Source organism: Lithobates pipiens, unplaced genomic scaffold, assembly GCF_037356315.1.
Source record: "Lithobates pipiens isolate NorthernLeopardFrog02 unplaced genomic scaffold, aLitPip1_a1.2 Scaffold_18, whole genome shotgun sequence".
NCBI lineage: Eukaryota > Metazoa > Chordata > Amphibia > Anura > Ranidae > Lithobates > Lithobates pipiens.
The window spans coordinates 526,895,188-526,920,143 of NW_027507758.1; the positions used below are offsets into that span (position 1 = coordinate 526,895,188).

Sequence of the window (24,956 nt, forward strand, 5' to 3'; positions counted from 1 at the left end):
CTTCACCATAGGTGCATGCACAAGGTGTAGCACTGCTGCCAAAGCTGTTTGCAGGCGCTTCGACAGAGGTGCCCATTCATTTCAATGGGCAGGAGCGGTGGAGGAGCAGTGTATACACTGCCCATCCAACCCCCCTCACCCCCAAAGATGTTGCTCGCAGGAATTTTTTTAACGTCCTGCCAGAACAGTGCCCCAGTGTGAAAACACTCGAGCTCTCACACTGGGACTGCAGGGGAGGCATTTTTCAGGCACTTTACAGGCGCTATTTTTAGCACAAAAGCACCTGAAAAACACCTCAGTGTGAAAGGGGTCTTAAGATTACCTACCTACAACAGTATGAGCTGATGTCCTATCTTGCGGAGTGGCAAAGAGATGGCAAGGTATATCTAATGGTCCTAAAACAGGAACATCGAATGTTAGAAATCCAGAAAAACTACACCCCACAGTTAAAGTAAAAATCCTAACATTTTCTGTAAATGTGAAGCTTAGCCCAGCCCCATTATGCTTCTGAGCCCCCTTACTGGTTTTAAATAGATAGAAAGTTGGTTTCCACATTGACCAATTGGATACCGTATATACTCGAGTATAGGCCGACCCGAATATAAGCCGAGGCCCCCAATTTACCCCCAAAAAACTGGAAAACGTATTGACTCGTGTATAAGCCGAGGGTGAGACATGGCTGTCCATCCCTGTGTGTCCGTCCATCCCTGTGTGTGTGTCCGTCCATCCATCCCTGTGTGTGTGTCCATCCATCCATCCATCCATCCATCCCTGTGTGTGTGTCCGTCCATCCATCCCTGTGTGTGTATCCATCCATCCATCCATCCCTGTGTGTGTGTGTGTGTGTGTGTGTATTCATCCATCCATCCATCCATCCCTGTGTGTGTGTGTGTGTGTGTGTGTGTATCCATCCATCCATCCATCCATCCCTGTGTGTGTGTGTGTGTGTGTGTGTGTGTGTGTGTGTGTGTCCGTGCAGCCTTGTGTGTGTGTCCAGCCTACCTGTGTCCCAAGCCTCCGTCCCGAGCCGCCGTCGTCCCGAGCCTCCTCCGTCCCGTGCCTCCTCCGTCCCGTGCCTCCTCCGTCCCGTGCCTCCTCCGTCCCGTGTCGTGCCGATGGATCGCCGCTCCAGGATCGCCGCTCTTCTCGGCGGCCATTCTACAATTCAAAAGCCGCGCCTCCGCCTCCGCCTGTGATAGGCGGAACACTCAATTTCCCAGCAGCCTGTGTTCCGTCTATCACGGACATCCTCTCATACTCGTCCGTAGTATGAGAATGAGCGGATGTCCGTGATAGGCGGAACACTGACTGCTGGGAAATTCAGTGTTCCGCCTATCACAGGCGGAGGCGGAGAAGGAGGCGCGGCTTTTGAATTTTAATTTCCGCCGTCTGTCTGCTCGATACGCTGATCGAGCAGTCAGACAGCGGTGACTCGAGTATAAGCCGAGGGGGCACTTTCAGCCTCAAAAAAGAGGCTGAAAATCTCGGCTTATACTCGAGTATATACGGTAGGTCAGGATATGGGCAGGGCAGGAGCTGAGTTCAACGCTTAAGCTGGATACACACTATACCACTTTCTGTAGATTTTTTCCTTCAGATTTACCAAAACCATATAATATGAGGTCAAACCTTAAGAATTTCAATTTGTATGCAATCAGGCAGGCCCTTGCACTACATGGTTTTGGTAAATCTAAAGGAAATCAGACGACAAAAGTTGTATAGTGTGTATGGGGTCTTACAGGGAACTGTGATCCAATCCATAATACCACTCAAAGGCTCCTAACCTCCTCCTACTGTCTTTGGGTGCAAACTCAAGGACTTCTTCTTGTAGACCACAGTTTGAAAAAACAGTGATGCCATAATATCAGGTGTCCAATTAACTTTACTCCTCACTGTAGAGCAGAGTGAATGAATAAAGTTCAAGAAATGGCTGATTCACATACTGTTTCCTTACTGTTTTTGAGATTGGTGGACAAGAAATGTTGAGATTTGCCTATAACTTCAGCTGCCTATATCTCTGACTTTACTGGTTGTTTTGTCATGCTTTTCTCACAGAAGGTCTCCAATGCGTATCTTCTTTTTCATTATATGATCAGTTTGAAATGACTAGGTTCATAACAGGTTTACCTTCATGTATTATGTGTAAAACAAAGGGAAATTAGGTTACTTTACGCAAATTGTCTTGCAAAGAACTGGCTTGGAAAGATCAACTCTGTTTTTTACAATAAATTTGTGTATCTTGTAAGGATTGTGTTAAGCCAGCCATAGGCAGTTCGATGATGAACCGGCCAAGACTCAAATCATTTATGGACAGGCTGAATGTATCCAAGTTGATTGATCAACTTGGGCACAACCAGTCTGCTGGATTTTGCATGCAATTATTGCTAGTGGGTGTTATAGATGATAGCAATAATCACTGTGTTTTCCCATAGAGACAGCTTCCCCTGCCTCTCCCCCCCCCCTTCCCCCTAGTAGGAGAACACAATAGCCCCATGGGAGGGATTCCCCATCAATACTGTGTTAATGGGGGAATCAAGCAATTTCCTTCCCTGCAACCTGTGTTTGAAAGAAAGGAAATCTCTCCATCTATGATTGGCTTTGGGGCCTTGTTTCTCAACGATTATATTCTTTTCTACTATCAAGAACCTCATTCTTACTACATGTATATCACTATAGCAAATTTCTGTGTATAGGTTTTGGGCAAGCTTGATATCACTGAAAATGATGTCCTGAGATGCCGAAAGCAATTGTTTCTCACAGGGGTGTTTTCTGAAAGCAGTGGGCCTGTGTGCAAGATAATAAGTTGGGCCCTCCAGCCTACAAAAAAGAAAGTGTGGTACAAAAAAATTGGGTGTGGTTTTGATTGAACTGGATATTTCCCATGGCTTAAAGAGAATGCAGGGCCTTAGTAGTAAATGATGCAAATGTTCAGTTGTAAATGACGCAGAGTTCAGAGGTCAGGAGTAAGTGATGTGGAGTTTAGGGGTCAGGAGTAAGTGATGTTGAGTTCTGGGGTCAGTAGTAAGCGACAAAGAGGTAGGGCCAGTAGTACTTGAAAAAGAGTTAAGGCGTCACTATACACACACTACACACTACATATCCTAGCGAACATAGTGTCTTGGTGCAATTGAGTGAAATTAGGGTAGGACATTTTGCATGGACGACCCTCCTGGCCTACCTCTGAATTTTCCATTGCAAACTCTGCAAAGATAACCTGCAATGCTCACTTGTAGATTTAGAGGGGGGAACGAGCACCCCCAGATGACAACCACACTCCTCTTAAAGGGCTGGTATCATCAGGGGACAAGAGCCATCAATGGGCCTTAGTTTGATCTGAGGATTTGAGCAGAGAAGATTAATTGAAGGGCAATGGAAGAAAGAGGAATATTGTGATTTAACCAACAGTTTTAAAACAAGGAAAAACAGCCTTATACTGTAGTTCTTAAAGTGATTGTAAGGGTTTTTTTTTTTTTTTTTAAATAACAAACATATCATACTTGGCTTGTTTTGCACAGAGTGGCCCCGAACCTGCTCTTCTGGGGTCCCCGGTGGCTCTCGCGGTTCCTCCCCACATCTGATAACCCTCTAGTAGAAGCGATCTCCCGGGGGATTACCTTGCAGGTGCGCCCTCTAGTCCAACATTTGGAGTCCTTAGCTGCCGCATGTATGACTCGGCCCTGCCGCCTCCCCCCCGGCACCCGCATTATTGTATTTGATTGACAGCAGCGGGAGCCAATGGCTGCACTGCTATCAATCTATCCAATCAAGAGCCAAGAAACCCGGGCAGAGAGACAGTGCATCCCCATCGGGTCAAGTTCTAGGGCTCAGGTGTCTTTTCACCTTAATGCATTAAGGTGAAAAAACACGAAGGTTTACAAACCCTTTAACCTTTTAGCAGTGCCATGACAGCATTCAGATAACTTTGAGACATGTAGGACTAGAGCAGTCCTTTTACGCAATGCTACCAAAATACACTAAAGCTGGCCATACACTAGTCCTTTTTTGAACGCATATTCATATGAACATTTGTAACAAAATTTGTCCGAAAATTCTCAGTCCGTTCAATGACTTGACGAATGTTGTTCGAAAGTACTTCAATATTTTGTTTGCTTTTGGAATGAATGGACATTCCCCTATAAAAACTATATACACTGTTAGAAATGCTTTAGAGAAAGATTTTCTATCCTACTTCTTCAAATTTTCTCATTAGTGTGACCGAAAACGAATGTAGATTTTACCCCATTAATGATTAGGAAATCAAATGAATGTTCTTTGAAATTCTAGTGTATGGCTAGTTTAAGAGTTTCATAACTAGGACTAAATACTACATTCTTTGTCTTTCTCTCCATTTTCACATTTTGTTGATTATTAATTTACAGGTGGACTTTACTTATAATCCTCAATATAGTGTTTTATACTGTTGAAATATTAGTCACACTCTCACAGGTACTTTGGTAGGCAGAGAGGAAATTGGAGAAATCCCATGCGTCAAAGAGGCCTTTGCAGGCACCAATGAATTGTCTGTTTCCAGCTGAGTGTCTAATGAACTTTGCAAATGCGTTTAATTAGCATAGACCATATGGTTCACAAATCCTTAATGAAACACCACAAGCTGATAATATTTATCATTCTTTTTTTTTTTTTTATGTTGGATTATTTGTGCGCTTTTATTTATTTTAGCTCCTCGGAGGATTCAGTAAAATGCCAGATTAACACATTATTGGTGCCTTATAGGTGGGAAAGACGGGAGCCTATCTGCAATTTCTCAGCGTCCTATCTAGAATGCTGATACGGTTGACTGAGGTGGATGTGTATGATGAAGAAGAGATAAATACCAGTGAGTTGTTTTTCTTTAATGACATATTATGGATTATTTCAGTTAATTATAGAAGCTTACAAGATAGTAAGCACTGCCAAGGTTTAATAGATCACAGTACCAGCAAACATGTTGGAAGCCTACACAGGTGCATGGCCTCACCAGCACTGAGAATACATACTATTTATACGTCTTCGGAAGATAAATTGATGTGTAGGAAGACTGCAGGGACTAAAAAGACGTATGTGGAAGAGCTGGTGCAGAAAAACTGAAGTGTTTATTATAACCAGTGAAGTGTATTTAAAGCCCAAACTTTTTTTATTTTTTTTTATTTTTTAATTTTTTTATTCTGTATTGCTAAATTCCAGGGAGTGCAATTTAACTGAAAGACTGTGTGTATGCTTGTATTTGGGTTTATTTATTAAAATCGGAGAGTGCAAAATCTGGTGCAGCTCTACATGACAACCAATCAGCTCCCAGATTTTTTATATTTTTTTAGTTAAAGCTTAATTGAACAAGCTGAAGCCACAAGCTGATTGGCTACCATGCACATATGCACAGGATTTTGCACTCTCCAGTTTTAGTAAATCAGCCCCATTGTGACTATTTTGGGATGACAGACCCTTTGTTTTTATGATTTGTCCCATAATAGGCAGTCAATTTTATGTCTACAAGCATTTTAGAGTGTCTTTTATATTAATATTGACACTGTATCACTGTGGAAGTCAGTCAGTCAACAGTAAACAGATAAACAGATCTTTATGCAAAAAAAGTAAAACTAAAAAATAGGGCAGACTCGATAGACCATTAGGTCTTTTTCTGTCGTCACTTTTCTGTTTCTATACATATTAGGGTATAGGTCTAAAACAAAAATGCAGAGCTATTCATTCTATGTGAATGGGGGCACAACCAAAAGTTACTGAGCATATGTTATTTATGCCTACAAAATAGAGCGAATCAGGAAAATAATGCATTGTGGCCTCTAGATGATCATAGGAAATAAATACTTATTTACTATGATTGCACACTCCATCTCTTGCCCATAATGCAGTATTTTCCCAAACCACTCTATTTTTTTCCTCAGATAATTTTTATGTAAAGTTTTGCAGCTTTACAAAAAAACAAAACAAAAAAAAAAATAACAACAAAAATCAGAAAAGATAAAGCATAGTAAAAACAGCAGCTGTACATTCCCACAATACAGTTTTAAAAAGTAACACCCAGAGAAAGAGCCTAATAACATTCAGTTTTGCCCATTTCACAGAATTCCCAGCAGTTTTACAGCATTAATAGCTCAACAATATTTTTTTAGAAATATACCCACTGTGCATAGACAACAGTGACATTTGTTTCTATAGTACAAACAGAGCTATACCCACCTACAATTACTGCTATATACACTGTCCATTCTGGCAGATATGCAAGATTTCCATTCTGGATATGGAGGCAGATCATCTGTGTATAGAGAGATGTGTTTTGAGTATGGGCAGATCAATCTTGGGGCTTAAAATGCGATTTTACACATTATCGTTGCTATCTGTATCTAATATCTATTGAGCTCCTGTTCCTTTACGTGTTGGTTTATTTGTGTCTTATTTTTCAGGCCTCAAGGAGAAGCCTGAGCAGAATTTCCATCAGCTCTTAGACATGTGGCCCAGTGAGGATTTAGTGAGGAAGATGGACTTTGACTACCTGCTGCATGACCCTAAGTATGAAGATGCAAGCATTATCTCTTCTGATTTTCTCAATCCCAGCACTGAAGGTAAAATCATATATTATTTATTCCTGGGTTTATTATATTAGAAAACTCCATAATGCATTTGTGTATAAACTGCATTTATCGATCTACAGCAGCTTTCCTGAGCCAGGGGTTGCTGATGTTGCAAGGGGTTCCATGAGCAATAGCAACATGTACCCCTACATTATTGTGCCAGCATTGTTCTGGAAACAGATCCACTTAGGCTCGGTTCACACAGGGGGCGATGCGAGGCGACTTGCCTCGCCGCGACCTCAGCGGCGACTTGCAAATGACTTCTGTATAGAAGTCAATGCAAGTCGCCCCGAGGTCGCCCAAAAGTAGTGCAGGAACCTTTTTTCTGAGTCGGAGCGACTCGAGTCGCTCCTCTCAGAACGGTTCCATTGTACAGAACGGGGGCGACTTGTCAGGTCGCGGCACGGCAAGTCGTGTCGCCTCGTGTCGCCCCCTGTGTGAACCGGCCCTTAGCAAAGCCAGCAGCAAGTGATCCGTAGAGCGCTCTACTCTTGATTCTCATGTAAATAACCACTGACACCAATGATTATATTAGCTGTCTGTAAGGGTGGCATTCTTCCCACTAACCACCAATGTAAGGAGCATTCTTCCCACTAACCACCAATGTAAGGAGCATTCTTCCCACTAACCACCAATGTAAGGAGCATTCTTCCCACTGACCATCAATGTAAGAACTATTCTTCCCACTGACCACCAATGTAAGGAATATTCTTCCCACCAATCACCAATGTAAGGATTGATCTTCCTCCTGATCACTAATGTAAGGAATATTCTTCCCACAGACCAGCAATGTAAGGATCATGCTTTCCTCCTGATCACCAATGTAAGGAGTATTCTTCCCACTGACCGCCAGTATGGCGAGTATTCTTCCCAATGGCTACCAGTGTAATGAGCATTTGTCCCACAGACCACCAATGTAAGGAGTATTTTTCCCACTGACCACCAATGTAAGGGGCTCTCTTCCTGTTGGCCACCAATGTAAGGAATAGTCTTTCCTCTGCCCACCAATGTAAGGATCATTCTTCTGCCTGAGCAACAATGGAAGGAATATTCTCCCCACCTACTGCCAGTATGGCGATTATTCTTCCCAATGACTACCAGGGTAAGGGGCATTCGTCCCACTGACCACCAATGTAAGGAATATTCTTCCCACTGACCACCAATATAAGGAACATCCTTTCCACTAACCACCACTGTAACAAGGCATTATTTTCATTGACCAGCAGGCTGATTGGTTCTTCTCCTATTGACCACCAGTGTGATATGGCTTATTTACCGTGAGCTGCAGATATAATTGTTTTGAGCTGGGGTCCCCTGAGAAATAATTTCAAGGGTTTCTCCACAGATACATGGTTAAGAAAGACAAATCTACATGTGTTCTTACATTGCCAACAAATCTAATACTGTGAAGAAGGGGGCAGTAAGGGCAGGTGTGAACTTGAAAGGTAGCCAGCTCACCCAACATGTGAGTCAAGATAAAACGATGAACACATTAAACAAATGAAAGACTGTCTTTTTACCCAGCAGGGGGTACAACACCAGGAAGCTACCTGTGTGTTTTAATTACCTAGTTACCCATTGCTAGGAAACAACAGTAGACAACTGTGAAAGCAACCAACATGTTTTTATTTCTCATTGCTAACACTGAATAATTTAACACTGTGTATGACCATAATGGAGCTTGACAGGTATTAAATATTATTTTCAGTGTATGCTTTTACCATCTTGATTTAGTATAACAGAGTTTAATTGGTTCACTATTATTTAATTATATTTTACAAATGGCTACATTATAAAAAGAAAATTCAGAGTTTTATAATGCTCTCTACTGTAATGATGGGAACATCTGTGTTGAAGTCTGAAGGTGCCCATAGACATTAGACACCCGTTGTCTTGTAATTACGATAGTCTCATATGACATCAGAATTATCCGCAGGGATTAAACAGCATCTTTGACACACAAAGTTCTTACAACTGGAGTTATTGGAAATTTACCTACAACAAAGGGCAGAGTAGCAATTCACAGCCCACATCATTTTTAAGAATTGAGAAATAGAAGTATATTCATGAGTGATATTCATATTCATGAATGAGGCCTATGTAATCTTTGTGAGTTAGTTCACCAAGGTGCTGTATATACATTTATTAGTGTGGGTTTGCAGAACATCTATGATATCCCTGCCTTTCTCTTATTCTCTATCTCCTTATCTTTCATTGTTTCTCAATACTTTACCCTCTTTTCATTTCCCGCCTCCTCTCCTCCGTCTCTCCTTATTTCACTCTGTTCTTGTTGTTTTTAATCCTTTTTAATCAGCAGTTTTCATTAATACCTGGTGCGTTTGTCATGACAGTCCTTGTTCAGTCACTTCTTGTTATAAGGAGACGACTGTCTCTCCCTTGTCTCCCCTGTCTCCTGTGCTTTCCCTTTGTCATTTTCTTCCCCCGGAGGACACTACAGGGGGACGTCCCGACACACATTGCACATTCATGGCCCACCATTGTATCAGGATTCCGGCCCTGAGAACAATGATGCATAGCCAATGCTGGAGTGCATGGAGAGTGTCTGGAAGAGGCTGGAGAAGATCAGCAACACAGCTATGTAATAAAGGATGAGAAAAGTGAAAACAGCATTTGCACTAACATCCAAATTTTCAGGACAAGCTTTTGGGGTGTACCCCCCTAGTTCAGTGTCCGAGCATTACTAATACACAATGTTTTAGCAGAATGTTAAAAACACAGTCTCTGAGGGTAAAAAAACAAAAACAAACATACACGGCAATGGTAATTAAATTTAGTCTAATAGTTAGTGACATAAGGTAGGGAGAGAGCTATGGACTGGGAGGGGGGAAAACTCAAAAAGGTGCTACTGGTTATAATACTGTTGGATAGTGATTTAGAAAACTGAGGTCCACATTTAGTCCATTATATTTTATGTCATGTACAATTATCATTCTTACTTCAAATGTTTTTTCCTGTCATGAGTAGTTTTGAAGTTCCCTTCATGTCTTCCATTGTGTGGCCTGATTGTGAGAAGGGATGTCACATAGGAGTGCAGAAATCCTCCTCCTTATGCTCTTTAACCAGTTGCTGACTGGGCCCAGCCATGCTCATCCATGCCCAGCCATGCTCATCTGTGCTCATCAATGCCCAGCCCCGCTCAGCCATGCTCATCCGTGCCCAGCCATGCTAATCCGTGCTAAGCCATGCCCAGCCATGTTCATCCTGCTGTGTTCAACCATGTCCAGCCGTGCCCAGCCATGCTCATCAGTGCCCAGCCATGCTCATCTGTGCTCATCCATGCATAGCTGTGCTCAGCCATGCCCATCTATGCTTATCCGTGCCCATTCATGCCCAACCATGCTCATCTGTGCCCAGCCGTGCTCATCCATGCCCAGCCATGCTCGGCCACGTCCAGCTGTGCACAGCCATGCCCAGCCCTGATCATCCATGCCTAGCCATGCTCATCCATGCCCAGCTGTGCTCATCCGTGCCCAGTAATGCTCTTCTGCGCCCAGCCATGCTCAGCCATGCCCATCCATGCCCAGCCATGCTCATCCATGCCCAGCCACGCTCACTCATGCTTAGCCATGCTCATCCGTGCCCACCCAGGCATCATTTATGCTCACCCATGCCCATCTATGCCCATCCATGCTCATCTATGCCCATCCACGACCAGCTGTGCTCATCCATGCCCAGCCATGCTATTCCTTGCTAATCCATGCTCATCCATGCTCATCCATGCCCAGCCATGTTCATCCGCACCCAGCCCTGTTCAACCATGTCCAGCCATGCCCAGCCATGCTCATCAGTGCCCAGCCATGCTCATCAGTGCCCAGCCATGCTCATCTGTGCTCATCCATGCATAGCTGTGCTCAGCCATGCCCACCTATGCTCATCAGTGCCCATCCATGCCCAACCATGCTCATCTGTGCCCAGCCGTGCTCATCCGTGCCCAGCCATGCTCGGCCATGTCCAGCCTTGCTCAACCATGCCCAGCCATGCCCAGGCCTGCTCATCCATGCCCAGCCATGCTCATCCATGCCCAGCCATGCTCATCAGTGCCCAGTAATGCTCATCCATGCCCAGCCATGCCCATCCATGCTCATCCATGCCCAGTTATGCCCACCCATGCTTAGCCATGCTCATCCATGCCCAGCCATGCCTCATTTATGCTCACCCATGCCCATCCATGCTCATCCATGCCCAGCCATGCCTCATTCATGCTCATCCATGCCCAGCCATGACACATCAGTGCTCATCCATGCCAAGTTGTGCTCAGCCATGCCCAGCCATGCTCATCCATGCCTATCCATGCTCATCAGTGCCCAGCCGTACTCATCCATGCCCAGCCATGCTTGGCCATACCCAGCAGTGCTCAGCCCTGCTCATACGTGCCTAGCCCTGCTCATCCATGCCCAGCCATGCTCATCCATGCCCAGTAATGCTCATCTGTGCCCAGGCATGCCCATCCATGCTCATCCATGCCCAGCCATGCCTCATTCATGCTCATCCATGCCCAGCCATGCCTCATTCATGCTCATCCATGCCCAGCTATGACACATCAGTGCTCATCCATACCAAGTTGTGCTCAGCCATGCCCATCCATGCTCATCCGTGCCCATCCATGCTCATCAGTGCCCAGCCGTACTCATCCATGCCCAGCCATGCTTGGCCATACCCAGCCGTGCTCAACCCTGCTCGTACGTGCCCAGCCCTGCTCATCCATGCCCAGCCATGCTCATCCATGCCCAGTAATGCTCATCTGTGCCCAGGCATGCCAAGCAATGCTCATCCGTGCCCAGCCATGCTCATCCGTGCCCAGCCATGCTCATCCATGCTTAGCCATGCTCATCAATGCCCAGCCATACCCAGGCATACCTCATCCATGCTCAGCCATGCCTCATTTATGCTCATCAATGCCCAGCCATACCCAGGCATGCCTCATCCATGCTCAGCCATGCCTCATTTATGCTCATCCATGCTCATCTATACCCATCCATGCTCATCTATGCCCATCTATGCTCATCCATGCCTCATTCATGCTCATCCATGCCCAGCCATGACACATCAGTGCTCATACATGCCACATCAATGCTCATCCATGCCACATCAGTACACATCTGTGCCACATCAGCACACATCCATGCCACATCAGTGCTTATCTGTGCCACATCCATGTCACATCAGTGCTCATCCATTCCACGTTCGTGCTCATCTGTGCCATATCCACGCCACATAGGTGCACATATGTGTCACATCCATGCCACTACAGTGCCTCACAAAAGTGTAATAGGTAGTCAAATTAGATTTGAAATGTATGCCCTTAGAACACCTGCTACTGCTTCCTGCATGTTGGGCCTCTCTATGTGGCCAGGCTTTGTAAAAAAAATGTGTTTTCATTTTCGTTGCACATTTTCCAAAAACGTGTGGAAAAAAATTACATGTTCAAAAAACTCGTTATGCTTAATAGATTATACGTTGGGGTGTTTACTGTCCAAAATGGGGTAATTTCCATTGTTCTGGTGCTCCAGGACCTTCAAAAGTGTAAGAGGTAGTTAAGAAATTAGACATGTAATTTATGCTTCTAGAACGCCTGGAGGTGCTCCCTACATGTTGGGCCTCTGTATGTGGCCAGGCTGTGTAAAAGTCTCACACATGTGGTATCGCCATACTCAGGAGGAGTAACATAATGAGTTTTGGGGTGTAATTTGTGGTATGTATATGGTGTGCGAGAAAAAACTTGTTGTTATTGGTAATATAAATGAAATGGTGCTCTTGCTCAATTAACTAAAATTCAATAAAATCATAAACATAAATTGCAATACATAGTGAATCCAAAAAAATCACAGATGAAATCCAAGTGAAAAAAATAGTCCAAGTGCTAAGAATATAAGTATAAAAAAAACGCTCAGTCCATAACGTGATTGAAATAAAAAATATCTGGTGAAACAAACAGCAACCACCACCACCAATGGAAGAATTGGCTGCTCACCTCTGGGAATGACCAAAAGGTCAGACAAAGCTTTTGATATCAAAAGATAACTGCTATGGTCCCCACTGTAAAAGCTCCAACACGCCTGCTTGAACACTCCGATAACGTGCCTCTTGACTGATAATTACTCAGAGAGAGCAAAAATAACCATAGCGCACTATTGCCAGTATAGTAAAACACATTTATTCAATACCCGCTTACATTACATTTTGATAGGAACCGCAATACATCTGTTGCAGCATTTTTTGTTGCAGGGGTCTTAGTTCCTTTATTGGTAACTTTATGATTGGAATGACGTTTCCTGCTTTCCTGTTTAATTACCATTGCTATGTACATTTATGCTTTGTTTCCCCAGAGATTGTCCTCTTTAAATTCTGCTAAAACTTTGTGTATTAGCATTGCTTGGACTTTGAAGAAGGCGGTACACGTGGAAGCTTGTCCTGAAATTTGGATGTCAGTGCAAATAAAAAAGTATCACGGACAGTACTTAAAGTGGATGTAAACCTGATTCATGAAATCTGGGCACATATATCTGCAGTGTTTTGTTATCTTTCTTCAAACCACTATGTCCCGTAGCTTTCTCGTGCTCTGTTATTCTTTTATCAGCCTGATAACTTCTGACAAGTTCTCCTGCACATATGATAAAAGCAGTCTAAAGCCTTGTACACACGGTCGGAGAATCCGTCGGAATGCGTCTTATCGGACCGTGTCGTCGGATAATCCGACTGTGTGTGGTATGCGTTGGACTTATTCCATCCGAATCTCCGTCGGACCCAATTTTCCAACATGTTGGAAATATTTTCCGACCAACTGGTTTGATCGGACATACTCCGATCATGTGTAGAGAATTTTGATCGGACCAAGTGGCACGCATGCTCAGATCAAATTCCTACATCAAAGCTATTGGCTACTAGTCCCATCGTAACGAAATTACGTCATCACGTTCTGAATGATCGGATTTTTCCGACAACTTAGTCCGACCGTGTGTATGCAACAGTTTCGGACAAGATCCGACGGGCAAAACCCGACGGATTTGGTTGGCAGAATGTCCGACCGTGTGTACAGGGGCTAAGTTTTGTGTTGGGGAGGATGCTATAAATAGATTAGCACAGAGCTGAAGATTCAACAAACAGCTGAAAGTCTCTACCTATGAGGAGAGGGAGGTGTGTGCCTTTTCTTTAATCAGCTGTCTTTGCTGTATGCCCAGGCTTCACTGCAGTGCTATCCAGGAAGAGAAAATATCCTAACATGATGTGCACTTTGTAAACTGTATATAAAGATGAAGACAGCAGATATGCATGTAAGACTTATGTAGGAAGATTTGTTTAATCTCTGTGTGTCATCTGAGGCTGTTCACTTCACTGGGTATATGTGAGAGTTTACATCCACTTTAATTGTTTCTGTTGCAAGTCCACTTAATGGCTCTCACATCAAGAATGATCACTTTAAAACACACATCAGAGGCATAGGTCCACACTGGTACTGCAGTTCAACTCCATTGCTTATAACCCCAATGATTGTCAGAAAAATTTATTTTCTGCATTAACCACTCCCGCCCGCCCTATAGGCAAATCACGGCTGCAAAGTGGTTTCAAAATCCTGACTGGGTGTCATATGACGTCCTCAGGATTTTGAGCCGCTGTGCACCCCCGGGGGCACGCATCGCGGCAATCGTTGTTGTGGGGTGTCAGTCTGACACCCTGCAAATACGATCTCGGAGACTCTTTACCACGTGATCAGCCGTATCCAATCACGGCTGATCACAGTGTAAATAGGAAGAGCCGGTGATCGGCTTTTCCTCACTCGCACCTGTCAGACGCGAGTAGAGGAGAGCCAGTCGGCTGCTCCTCTGACGGGGGGTGTCTGTGCTGATCGATTATCAGCACAGTCCCCCAAGGATGCCCACACTGGACCACCAGGGATGCCACCAGACCACCAGAGATGCCCAGCACACAGTATGCCACCCTAGACCACAAGGGATGCCAGTCAGTTCCCACAATGGATGCCAATTAGTGCCCTCAATAGATGCCAATCAGTGTCCACAATGGGCATCACTGATTGGCATGCATTATTGTTTGGCACTGATTGGAATCCATCAGTACAAAACAATGCAATACAATGCCGCCTATCAGTGCCCATCCGTGCCACCTATCAGTGCCCATCCATGCCCATCTGTGCTGCCTATCCATGCCCATCTGTGCCGGCTATCCATGCCCATTCATGCTGCCTATCTATGCCAATCCGTGTCAGCTATTTGTGCCACCTACAAACATACGGGCAGCACAGTGGTGTAGTGGTTAGCACTTTCACCTAGCAGCAATAGGGTTGCTGGTTCAAATCCCGACCACAACACTATCTGCCTGGAGTTTGCATGTTCTCCCTGTGCCTGCGTGGGTTTCCTCCGGGTACTCCGGTTTCCTCCCACACTCCAAAGACATGCTGGTAGGTTAATTAGACCCTGTCCAAAAAGAATTGGCCATAATATGTGTATGTGTATGTCAATGTTGTAAGTGTGTCGGGACTCTACAGGTTAAAGGACCACATAAATAGCTGCAGATGGACACCGGTGGCAAGAAAAAGCGCCCAGAGGCGATTCAGTTCGTATAGGTAGCGCTATATAAGTCATTCATTCATTCATTCACCTATCAGTGTCCATCCGTGTCGCCCATCAGTGCCACCTATCAGTGTCCATCAGTGCCGCCTATCAGTGCCACATATCAGTGCCCATCAATGCCACCTCATCAGTGCCACCTCATTGGTGCCACCTCATCAGTGCCAACAACGCCGCCTTATCAGTGCCCGTCAGTTCAGTGCCCATCAGTAAAGGAGAAAACTTACTTATTTACAAAGTTTTGAAACAAAAAAACATATTTTTTTTCAAAATTGTCAGTCTTTTTTTATTTGTTTAGCAAAAAATAAAAAACATAGAGGTGATCAACTACCACCAAAAGAAAGCTCTATTTGTGGGAAAAAAAATTATAAAAATCATTAATTTGCGTACAGTGTAGCATGACTGCGCAATTGTCATTCAATTTGCGACAGCGCTGAAAGCTCAAAATTGGTCTGGGCAGGAAGGTGTTTAAATGCCTGGTATTGAGGTGGTTAAACACTTCTCTATATAATTTACAACTTAGAGCCCATTCACACAATTTTTTTGGGGTAACATGCACATTACTGCTTACTGTACCGCAACATGTGCCAAGTCACAATAAGTACACAGGTGCAAAACAATGCTATTCCTTCTGCATGCCTCCACAACACACCTTCCCACTGATATGCATTACAGTTTAGCACAACATGTGGCAATGCACTAACCTGTGTTGTGATACACAAATTTTTGGCAGTACACCAAAATGTATTTACGTTCATTGCTGTTATTTGTTCTGATCTTTAATGCACATCCATAGGAAGGTGCATTGGGGTTCCATTCAGAATTCGGTAACACATACAAACAGATGATGTGAATGTGCCCTTGGATACCTGTAATGAAGCCTGGTAAAGAAAAGTTGTGATGTACCTTGATACCAGGCACCCTAAAGTGGCTGTGATAAGACTACCTGCTACATCTCTAATAATCCTAGGCAAATACCAACTTTGTAAATGTTAGTATTTACTTAAAGTTAAGTCTGGGTCCTATGTGAGAGTGCACGGGGTGGGGTGTGTGGGGATTAACAGCTAATGTACTAAGCATTGCATGGGTAGGTTAAGTGTGCACACTCACAACATTCCTAGATGCTTCAGGAATAATGATTAAGGGAATGAATGAAATACGTTAATGCCATGGCCTCAGTTGAGAGGTTTGTGGTGCGTGCTGCAGTGTCCTTTCCTCATGCTCAATAAACTTACTGAATGTTCTGTATGTCTTCAATGTGTGGCCCAATTCTTTTCCGCTTAGGTGGGGTAAGTGTGCACACTCACAACATACATAGATGGTTCAGGAATTATGATTAAGACCTGGAATGAGCGAAATATGTAAGTGGCATGGCCTCAGGTGGGACCTTTCCGGCGTGTGCTGTAGTGTCCTTTCTTCTTGCCCATTAAACTTACTGGATGTTCTATACAACATCAATGTGTGACCCGATTCTTTCTGCTTAGATGAGGTAAGCATGCACACTCACAACATACCTAGATGGTCCAGGAATTATGATTAAGACCTGGAATAAGTAAAATACATTAGTGGCACGGCCTCAGGTGTGAGGTTTGCGGTGTGTGCTGTAGTGTCTTTTCTTCATGCTCAATAAACTTACTGGATGTTATATACGTCTTTGGTGTGAGGCCTGATCCTTTTGGTTTAGGTGGGGTAAGTGTGCACATTCAGGACATACCTATATGGTTGAGGAATTATTTCCCAATTCTACTGTGCCTTTTTTGGTTAGACATTGTTGAGCTAGGATGTGACATTTTACGATGCATTCTGTCCACCATTACCCTTATTTTGTCGCCGTAAACCCGAGGGGGAACACGCAAGGAAAATAAAAAAAACAGCATTTTAGCTTGCACATGATTGGATGATAAAATCAGCAGAGCTTACCCTCATTTCAGATCTTCCCCTCAGATTTACAGCGACTGCACTTCCAAGTGAACTTGTAGCACAAAGTGGATTTGCCTTTCGTAAATAACCCCCAGTGTGTTATTATCATGTCTGATTAATAACACAATGCAATGCGCAAAGCTCACCAAGCTGTATTTGTAGGAACCAATCAGAATCCATCCTGTACTGGTCGGGCTTTCATAAAGCAAATTCTTGATTTAACTTATTATAGAAAGTTGCATTTTGCTCCTTGCAGTGCTTATTGAATAAGACTGGACACGTTTCAGTAAAGATCTCCTTTAATTCGTAGTGACAGCTACCTTGCCCTAGTCAGCAGGTGTCATATGAGACTGTAACGGTAACAGTGTATACAGGAATGTACGTGTTCTCCTAGATAATAGATTCTGTGTAGCTGCCAGGTCCTTATTCCCAGTAATTGGTTGCTCGTCTCCTGGGAGATGTGTCCAGTGTACCATTCCATCATGATTTCATTCTATGTGCCTGCTTGTATTCCATTCCATCAATAAGGTCTTTGCATTGGCTCATCTTCTTTTGAATGATTTGATGGACATTGTTGTTTGGTCTTCCCATCTGACAAATAATCAGTATAGAATTCTTCCCGTGTGTCTTCTCTACTACCTTTCTGCTCCGTGTTCTTTTCTGATATGGGCTTCTGATAGATTTACTGGCTATATTTAGAAACTTTTGTTATATTGTTACTTTATCTATTATTGTGTGTAAATGCATTTGCCATTTTATGTGGGCTGCATTGTTTACGGTGGCTTTTATTTATGTAGCATGGAGGCAACTACGCTGCCTATGATTGATTAGCTATTCCCAAAAGTAATATATTTCATGGCTAGTTTGGATTACACTCTGAGATTCCAAGGATTACCCATAATATGAATTTGTAGAAGCTATTTCCTGAATGAGCAATAAATGTAGCCTTCAGCCCAACATTATGTTGTATTAACTGACTTATTGCACACATCCTACCATCTCAGTGATTCTCATTATGGCCATAGCATTCATCTTCTATGTTCTCTTGTCCTGTTAGCTGAAGCACTTTGGTTGCTGAGGGGTTGATTTTTCTAAAGGCAGTTGCCCTCTGAAAGTGCAGTTGCTCCAGAACTTAGTAAATGAGGCAAGGCTTCGCTTTACAAAGAGTACCCAAATGACCCAAGGAAAACCCAAGGATTTTTTTTTTTAAAAACAGCATTTTTGCTTGCACATGATTGGATGATGGAAGTCAGCAAAGTTTTTTGCTGACTAAGGTCGGGAGCAGCTGCACTTTGCAAAGTTCAGTCTTTTTTCCTTTAGTACATAAACCCCTATATCTTTTCTGTGAGCTCCATGCACTCCTGCACATTCTCTGAACTCCCTGCAGCCTCCTTAAGAGGGAGGTTACACATCAGAAAATCATGTAACCAGGGGATGTAGTACTACCTAGTAGCATTGTATACAGTTCAATGAATATTGTTTTTTGTTGTTTTTTTTTTTTGTTATAATTATTTTTATTAAAGCATTTTATAACATAAATATACATATGACAAATACTAAACATCTCCTAAAATATGCTCTTGCAGGAGCATCAATATAGATCATCTATAATACAAAAAAAAACAGTAAAACTTCACCTATACCCAATATAACTAATACTATGGTGTGATTTATATACCCATCGGTTCCCTTTATCAAAGCTTGTTCCATACTTTATACTACAATCTCTAACATTTATTTAGCCTTGGACTCTATTTATCTTTTCTATTTCTTTGATATATCTCTCATTTAACCTATAGACTGTTCGGAGGCAGTTGTAGGTTCTGCTACCCTTTCATATTTTTTTGGACAGCCTCTATTCAAATATGTATCTTTTTATAATGGTAAACTATTATTCATTAAATAATAGTTTACCATTGATATAATTATTGATTTATTGCACTTTATCTATGAGGTAGAATACATATCAAACAAGGATTTTCCATCTATGTAGTAATATTTGGTATATAGTTTGCGCTGATCACCTTTTTTATTTATTTATTATTCATTAAATGCTTCCAAAAGGCCAATGAGGGGGAAACTGTTTCCCCCCCCCAACTGAATGTAATTACCTTTCTCGCATACAATAAGAGTAAACTTATTTGTGTTCTTTTTACCACCATATGGATACTATTTCCTACCAATCATAACAAGCAAACCCCCATCTTTTGCTCCAAAGTAACAGATTTAACTTAAGCAATTACTCCTAAAATCTCTGTCCAAAACATAATAATAATAATGGGGCAGGTCCAGAAAATATGAGAAAAATCTCCTGGTGTATAATATGCTCGATGGGTTATCTTAAAATGTATAAGTTTAGCTCAGCTTTTTTGATTTAAGTGCAAATGCAATTTTCCTGCATTGCATTAGTAGCTCACTGACTGCTAATGCTTAGTATATGCTCTACTGATACATGAGTCTTTAATGACAGGTCCACTTTATATATAGTTATGGTGACAAATTGAGCAAAAAGGGAAAAGTGGGTCTTTATAAAGGCCTCTTTTGAAAAATGATCACACCCTCTTCGTGGAGTGAACCCAAACCAGCCTTCAGTTTTGGATGTGATGATGTACAGTATACAGTAAAGCCAGCCATAGACTGTTCAATTTTCTTTCCTGCCACCATGGGAATCCCTTCGGAGCTATTGTGTTCTCCCAGCGGGGGGTCATGGGGAGCTGTCCCTGTTGGGAGAACACACAGTGATTGATGGTAGGGAGGGGGGGTCAAAGGGAGCCATACCAGCCTGGAGAGCACACAGTGATTTTTGCTGGCGGCTATAGCTGCTGGAATTAATGACATGGAAATCGTACATGCTTTTTTTACCTAAGTCGATCGATGAATTGCCATGTGCGCAATCAGCCTGCTCATAGATGGTTCAAATCTCAGCCACTCCCTGCTGAACTGGCCAAGATTTCGAACCGTTTATGGCTGGCTTAACTATTACTGACCAGGATAAGATAAGATGAAAGGACTGAGCTTTAGATAAACTTGGATTTTTTTTTAATGAAACACAATAATTATATATTATTATTTTCTCACAGATAAATCAACATTCCGGAAAAATGAAGACCTTTATGTACAACGACCAACAACACGAATGCGATTATCAAAATATGCCTCTTATAATACTTACCACCATTGTGAGCAGTGCCATCAGTACATGGGATACAACCCCAGATTTCAGGTAAGTAGTATAAATAAAATATATATATAGGGTTCATGTTGACCGGCATTGCAAGGCTGACAGTTAAAAGCATGAGTCGCAAAGACATGATGGGACTTGTAGATCTGCAACAGCTGGAGGGCCACAGTTTGAGCACCCATGCTGTAGTCCAAGGAAAGTGATAGAAGCTAATTGATTTTTTTTTTAGGCCTCATGTACACTGCTGCTGGTAAACGAACGTTCAGAGGCAGTTGGATGCTTTTTTCAACTGCCCCTGAACTCATCCAATGTTATCTTATGTGGTTCGTTTAATGCCGTTTTTAGGCAGTTGCGTTTATAGGCTATTCTTTGAAGGCAAAAATATGAGTAGAGTTGCTAAAGTTTCTGACGTTTCAAGTGCCAAACCCGGCTAAACGCGGTAACTCACGTTTAGGCACGTTTTGTTTACAGGCGTTAATATATCAAATGTCAAATATTTCACATGCTGCTTCAGGCAAGATCAGGCTCCACATGCCACAATCATGTCTCAGGTGATGGCTCCGTTCGTCTCCACTGAAGCAATCAATTGTACCAACAACAGGATTACCACATGCCGAGATACAAAATAATATTCTTGTTTTATTTAAAGAGTCAGCAGGAACAAGTTCTATTCTGACATGTTTCCTGCTAGGCACAGCGCCTGTTGAATTAGCATTTGTCTTCCAAACAGCAAAGAGCATAAATGTTGGTATACTTTTTTTTTTTTAGAATATTACTCAATTAACTTATCTTTTTATCTATGTGGACAGATGTATGAATCTACATTACATGCTTTTGCATTCTCCTATTCAATGCTGGGAGAGGAAATACAGTTACACTTCATCATACCTAAATCCAAAGAGCACCATTTTGTGTTCAGTCAACCAGGCGGGCAGCTTGAAAGCATGAGATTACCACTTGTCTCTGATAAGGTAAGAGCAAAGATTTGTCCCCAGGCCTAAGCCGTTGGATTGATACTGTGTCAGATACAAGAGACTCTGTGGTCAAAGTGTTGTTTAGTATACTGTATGTCATGGACCACTGTAGAATTGCAACAAATTAGATTTTTTCTTTCATGTTTCAAGTGAATTTTACTCCAGACTTCTTAATAACAGTGGTGTTGGTTTATGAAACCGAGATGAGCTGCGATCCTGATGATCATCATAGCTCATCTTAGATCATTAGCTGTTTATGAAACTGGGATGATCAGCGGAGAACATGATCATCTCAGCACACAGAGAATCTGTCATTGACAGAAACAGAAATGGCCAGTTTATGAAGGTGCGATCTCAGCAACTGGTGATCTGTGTCAGAATTCTCCCTTTTAGGCCGCGTACACACGGGCGGATTGTCTGCCCAACTAAGTTCGTCAGACAATCCGACAGACAATCCGTTCAAAATTTGCATGAACGGACTTGACCACACACGATGAGCAGACAGTCCGCTGAAAGCGTGCGTGATGACGTGTACATCACGTACGACGGGACTAGAAAAACTACGTCCTATACACTGCAATGCAACCTTCGGCCGTGTAAATCCTTTCTGAGCATGCGCCATACTTAGTCCGTCCAACTTGCCTACACACGAGCGGACTGTCCGCTGAAACCAAGTTTGGACGGACAAAACCAAGTTTGGACGGACAAAACCAAGTTTGAACGGACTGTCTTACGGAAATTCCGTAAGACTTTGTTCGTCAGATTGTCCGCTGAAAAAGTCCGCTGAAGCCCACACACGAGCGGATTGTTCGCTGAAACACGGTTCAGCGGACTAAGTTGGACAGACAATCCGCCCGTGTGTACGCGGCCTCAGATTCTCCAGCCCAGAGGTGGAGAATCGGGGAGAGAAGAGAGAGTCCATGGAGAACTGAGGAGGAAGATTATTAACTTCCTTCTTCCTTCTTCTTCAGTCATTCCCCTCAAGACAGTGAAAATGCCCCCCTGCCATGTTTATAAAAAAAAAAATATATATACACACATATATATATATATATATATATATATATATCTATCTTGTGTAGGGGGATTTTAACTCTATTATTTTATTATTGTGGTGTAGCGTGATGTATTAAGATGGCCGGTCTCTTCTGAGAATGCCGTGTACTCAGCAGCGGCAATGCACTTTTGCTTAATAAACAGACACCTCTGTGTTTCACTGATTTTCTGGTACTGTAATCTTGCTATGTCTCGCAAGATTACAGAACCAGGAGACGTTATCCACAATTTGAAGCATATGTAGATTGCTTCACTCATCATAAACAGGCACTCAGAGGAGAGAAAATCTGAAAATGCCAGAGAACTCAGCAGCGGTTATTTTCCGCTGCTTGATAAACAGACACCTATGGCTCACTTTTGATATATAAAATCTGTTGCAGATTCGGTAGTTTGCACTAATACTGGGTATAGTTTATTTTTATGTAACATAGACTTTCTTCTCTTATGACCAGAATGCTGACTGTGTGAAAAGTCCGATGTTCACACCCACGACAGGCCGCCATGAACACGGTCTCTTTAACTTGTATCATGCTATGGATGGCAGCAGTCATTTACACATCTTAGTCGTTAAGGAGTATGAGATGGCGATCTATAAAAAGTATTGGCCCAACCACATTATGCTGGTCTTGCCTAGTATCTTCAACAGTTCTGGAGTAGGTAAGTGTCAACAGTATCTAGCCTTATGAAATCCTCTTTGTAAAGGGAATTTATAGTGTATATCAGTGTGCTTATATGCTGGGCCCTTATTGTAATGTTTACCATAAGATCATTTTGAACTTTGCTTTTTGCATGCTTACTGTACCATATTTCTGCTATTGCATTTCACATGTTGATGATGTTCCATGTAGCGGCTGAGCATATTTTTCTTTATGAATTTGGCCTTCTGGATTTATAGCTGCTAACATAAAAATAAAGATTTCAAGAGGGCATCATTCCTGACCAGTCTCCAGATTGGAAAGCATGCATTGTAAGAGAAGTTAGGGAACCCATACAATGGAATTTCTCAAACTGTCCACTGACTGTCTTGTGGCTGTGGTGCCTTTAGAAAGACCCATCCAATGATTCTGTAGAGAGTAGGTTGGACTAGACAGGTTAGAAAGCCTTGTTCTCTTGCTTCTAAGCCAACACTAGAGGCACTATGCCACAGCTCCCTTGTCCTATTGCTCTCTTTTCATTAAATTGATTTTAAAAGCAAAAGTTTTTTTTACCTTAATGCATTCTCTGCATTAAGGTAAAATACCTTCTAAGCTATGATTAAGACTCCCTGAGGGCTGAAGCATGTAAGCTGCATGTTTTCTGGATGTTTTTACACCTGCCTATATTAAATAAATGGATTTTATGCTGTGAAGCATCTGAGTCACCAGTTGCATTCATCCTAAATCTACATTGCTGGCTTGTGGAGCCTGTTGATTTGTCACTGGAGGATAATATTTCCTGCTAAACTGGCACACAGCCCAGCTCAGGAGCGTACGTGCATGAGTGCCCACATAGCAAGCTGCTTGCTATGGGGGGCCTCGGAGAAGAGGATATGCAGACAGCATCGGCAGGGGACCCCAGAAGAGGAGGTAAAGGGCTTCTCTGTGCAAAAACTATTACAAAGAGCAGGTAAGTATAACATTATTATTTTAGGAAAAGAATGTACCTTTACAATCACTAACCATAAATCTAATTGAGTCAAGCATGTCTTGTAGTAGCTAGTCACCTTCACCTGGACTTGCTCTGTGATGTTGAAGATGTTTCTTAGCTTGTCCAAGCCACTTCTTCAGTTCTAATGAATGTCAGGAAGATATCCCTACATTTATTTCCATGCAGGTAGCACAGACACCTTGATCCAGTTATCATGGAAAGACAGATGTTATTGTCTAAGGAAATTATGGGACAATAACATCTGCTTAAAGGACAGGATGACTCAATAGGCAATATCATCTGCCTAAAGCCGGCCATAGATGGTTCAAATCTTGGTCAGTTCAGCAGTGACTGTATGAGATTCAAACCATCTATGGACAGGCTGAATGTACCCAAGCTAGCAGTAATCACCGTGTTCTACCGGAGGGAGGGTGGGGGGATGGGAGAGCACAATGGCTTTGTGGGAGGGATTCCCCCATCAATACTGACTGTGGTGATAGGGAAATTGAGCATTTTTTTTCCTGCAACCCATGATTTCAGAAAAGAAAATCACTCTGTCTATGGCCAGCTTAAAGTGGAGGGCCACCCTAAAAAACAAAACTACATTAAAATGTTCCAAAAAATATATATATAAAAAAAAAGACATTTTTTTTTTTAAAACTTACCAGAAATGCCTGTTGCTAGGCAGATCGTCCTAATCTGCCTCTTTCTACTCTGCAGTGATCTTCGCTGGTCTTTGGTCTTCTCTTACGCGCATTGTCTTCTGGGGAATAGGGCGCAGTGTGTTCTGTGAAATGTGTGTGTCCCAGAACACAGCGCCCCATTCACAAAGCGCTGCGTGACTTACGCATGTGCAGTAGGAAACGGGCAGTGAAGCTGCAAGGCTCCACTGCCTGTTTCCCTTAGATAGAATGGCGACATCCGGCCGACATCGCCGGCACGCTGGACAGGTAAATGCGCTTATTAAAAGCCAGAAGCTACAGTGTTGGTAGCTGCTGACTTTTAAAAA

At 42.8% G+C, this 24,956-nt stretch overlaps 1 protein-coding gene across 1 annotated transcript in view; it reads left to right on the forward strand.

Moving 5' to 3' along the window:
• Nucleotides 1-24,956, forward strand: part of GREB1 (growth regulating estrogen receptor binding 1) — a 233,680-nt gene that overhangs the window by 184,723 nt on the left and 24,001 nt on the right. Inside the window, exons 23-27 of the mRNA XM_077488799.1 lie at nucleotides 4,735-4,837; nucleotides 6,420-6,578; nucleotides 20,191-20,333; nucleotides 21,101-21,262; nucleotides 22,774-22,978. Coding sequence (XP_077344925.1) covers nucleotides 4,735-4,837; nucleotides 6,420-6,578; nucleotides 20,191-20,333; nucleotides 21,101-21,262; nucleotides 22,774-22,978 — 772 coding nt within the window. The remainder of the gene's footprint in view (nucleotides 1-4,734; nucleotides 4,838-6,419; nucleotides 6,579-20,190; nucleotides 20,334-21,100; nucleotides 21,263-22,773; nucleotides 22,979-24,956) is intronic.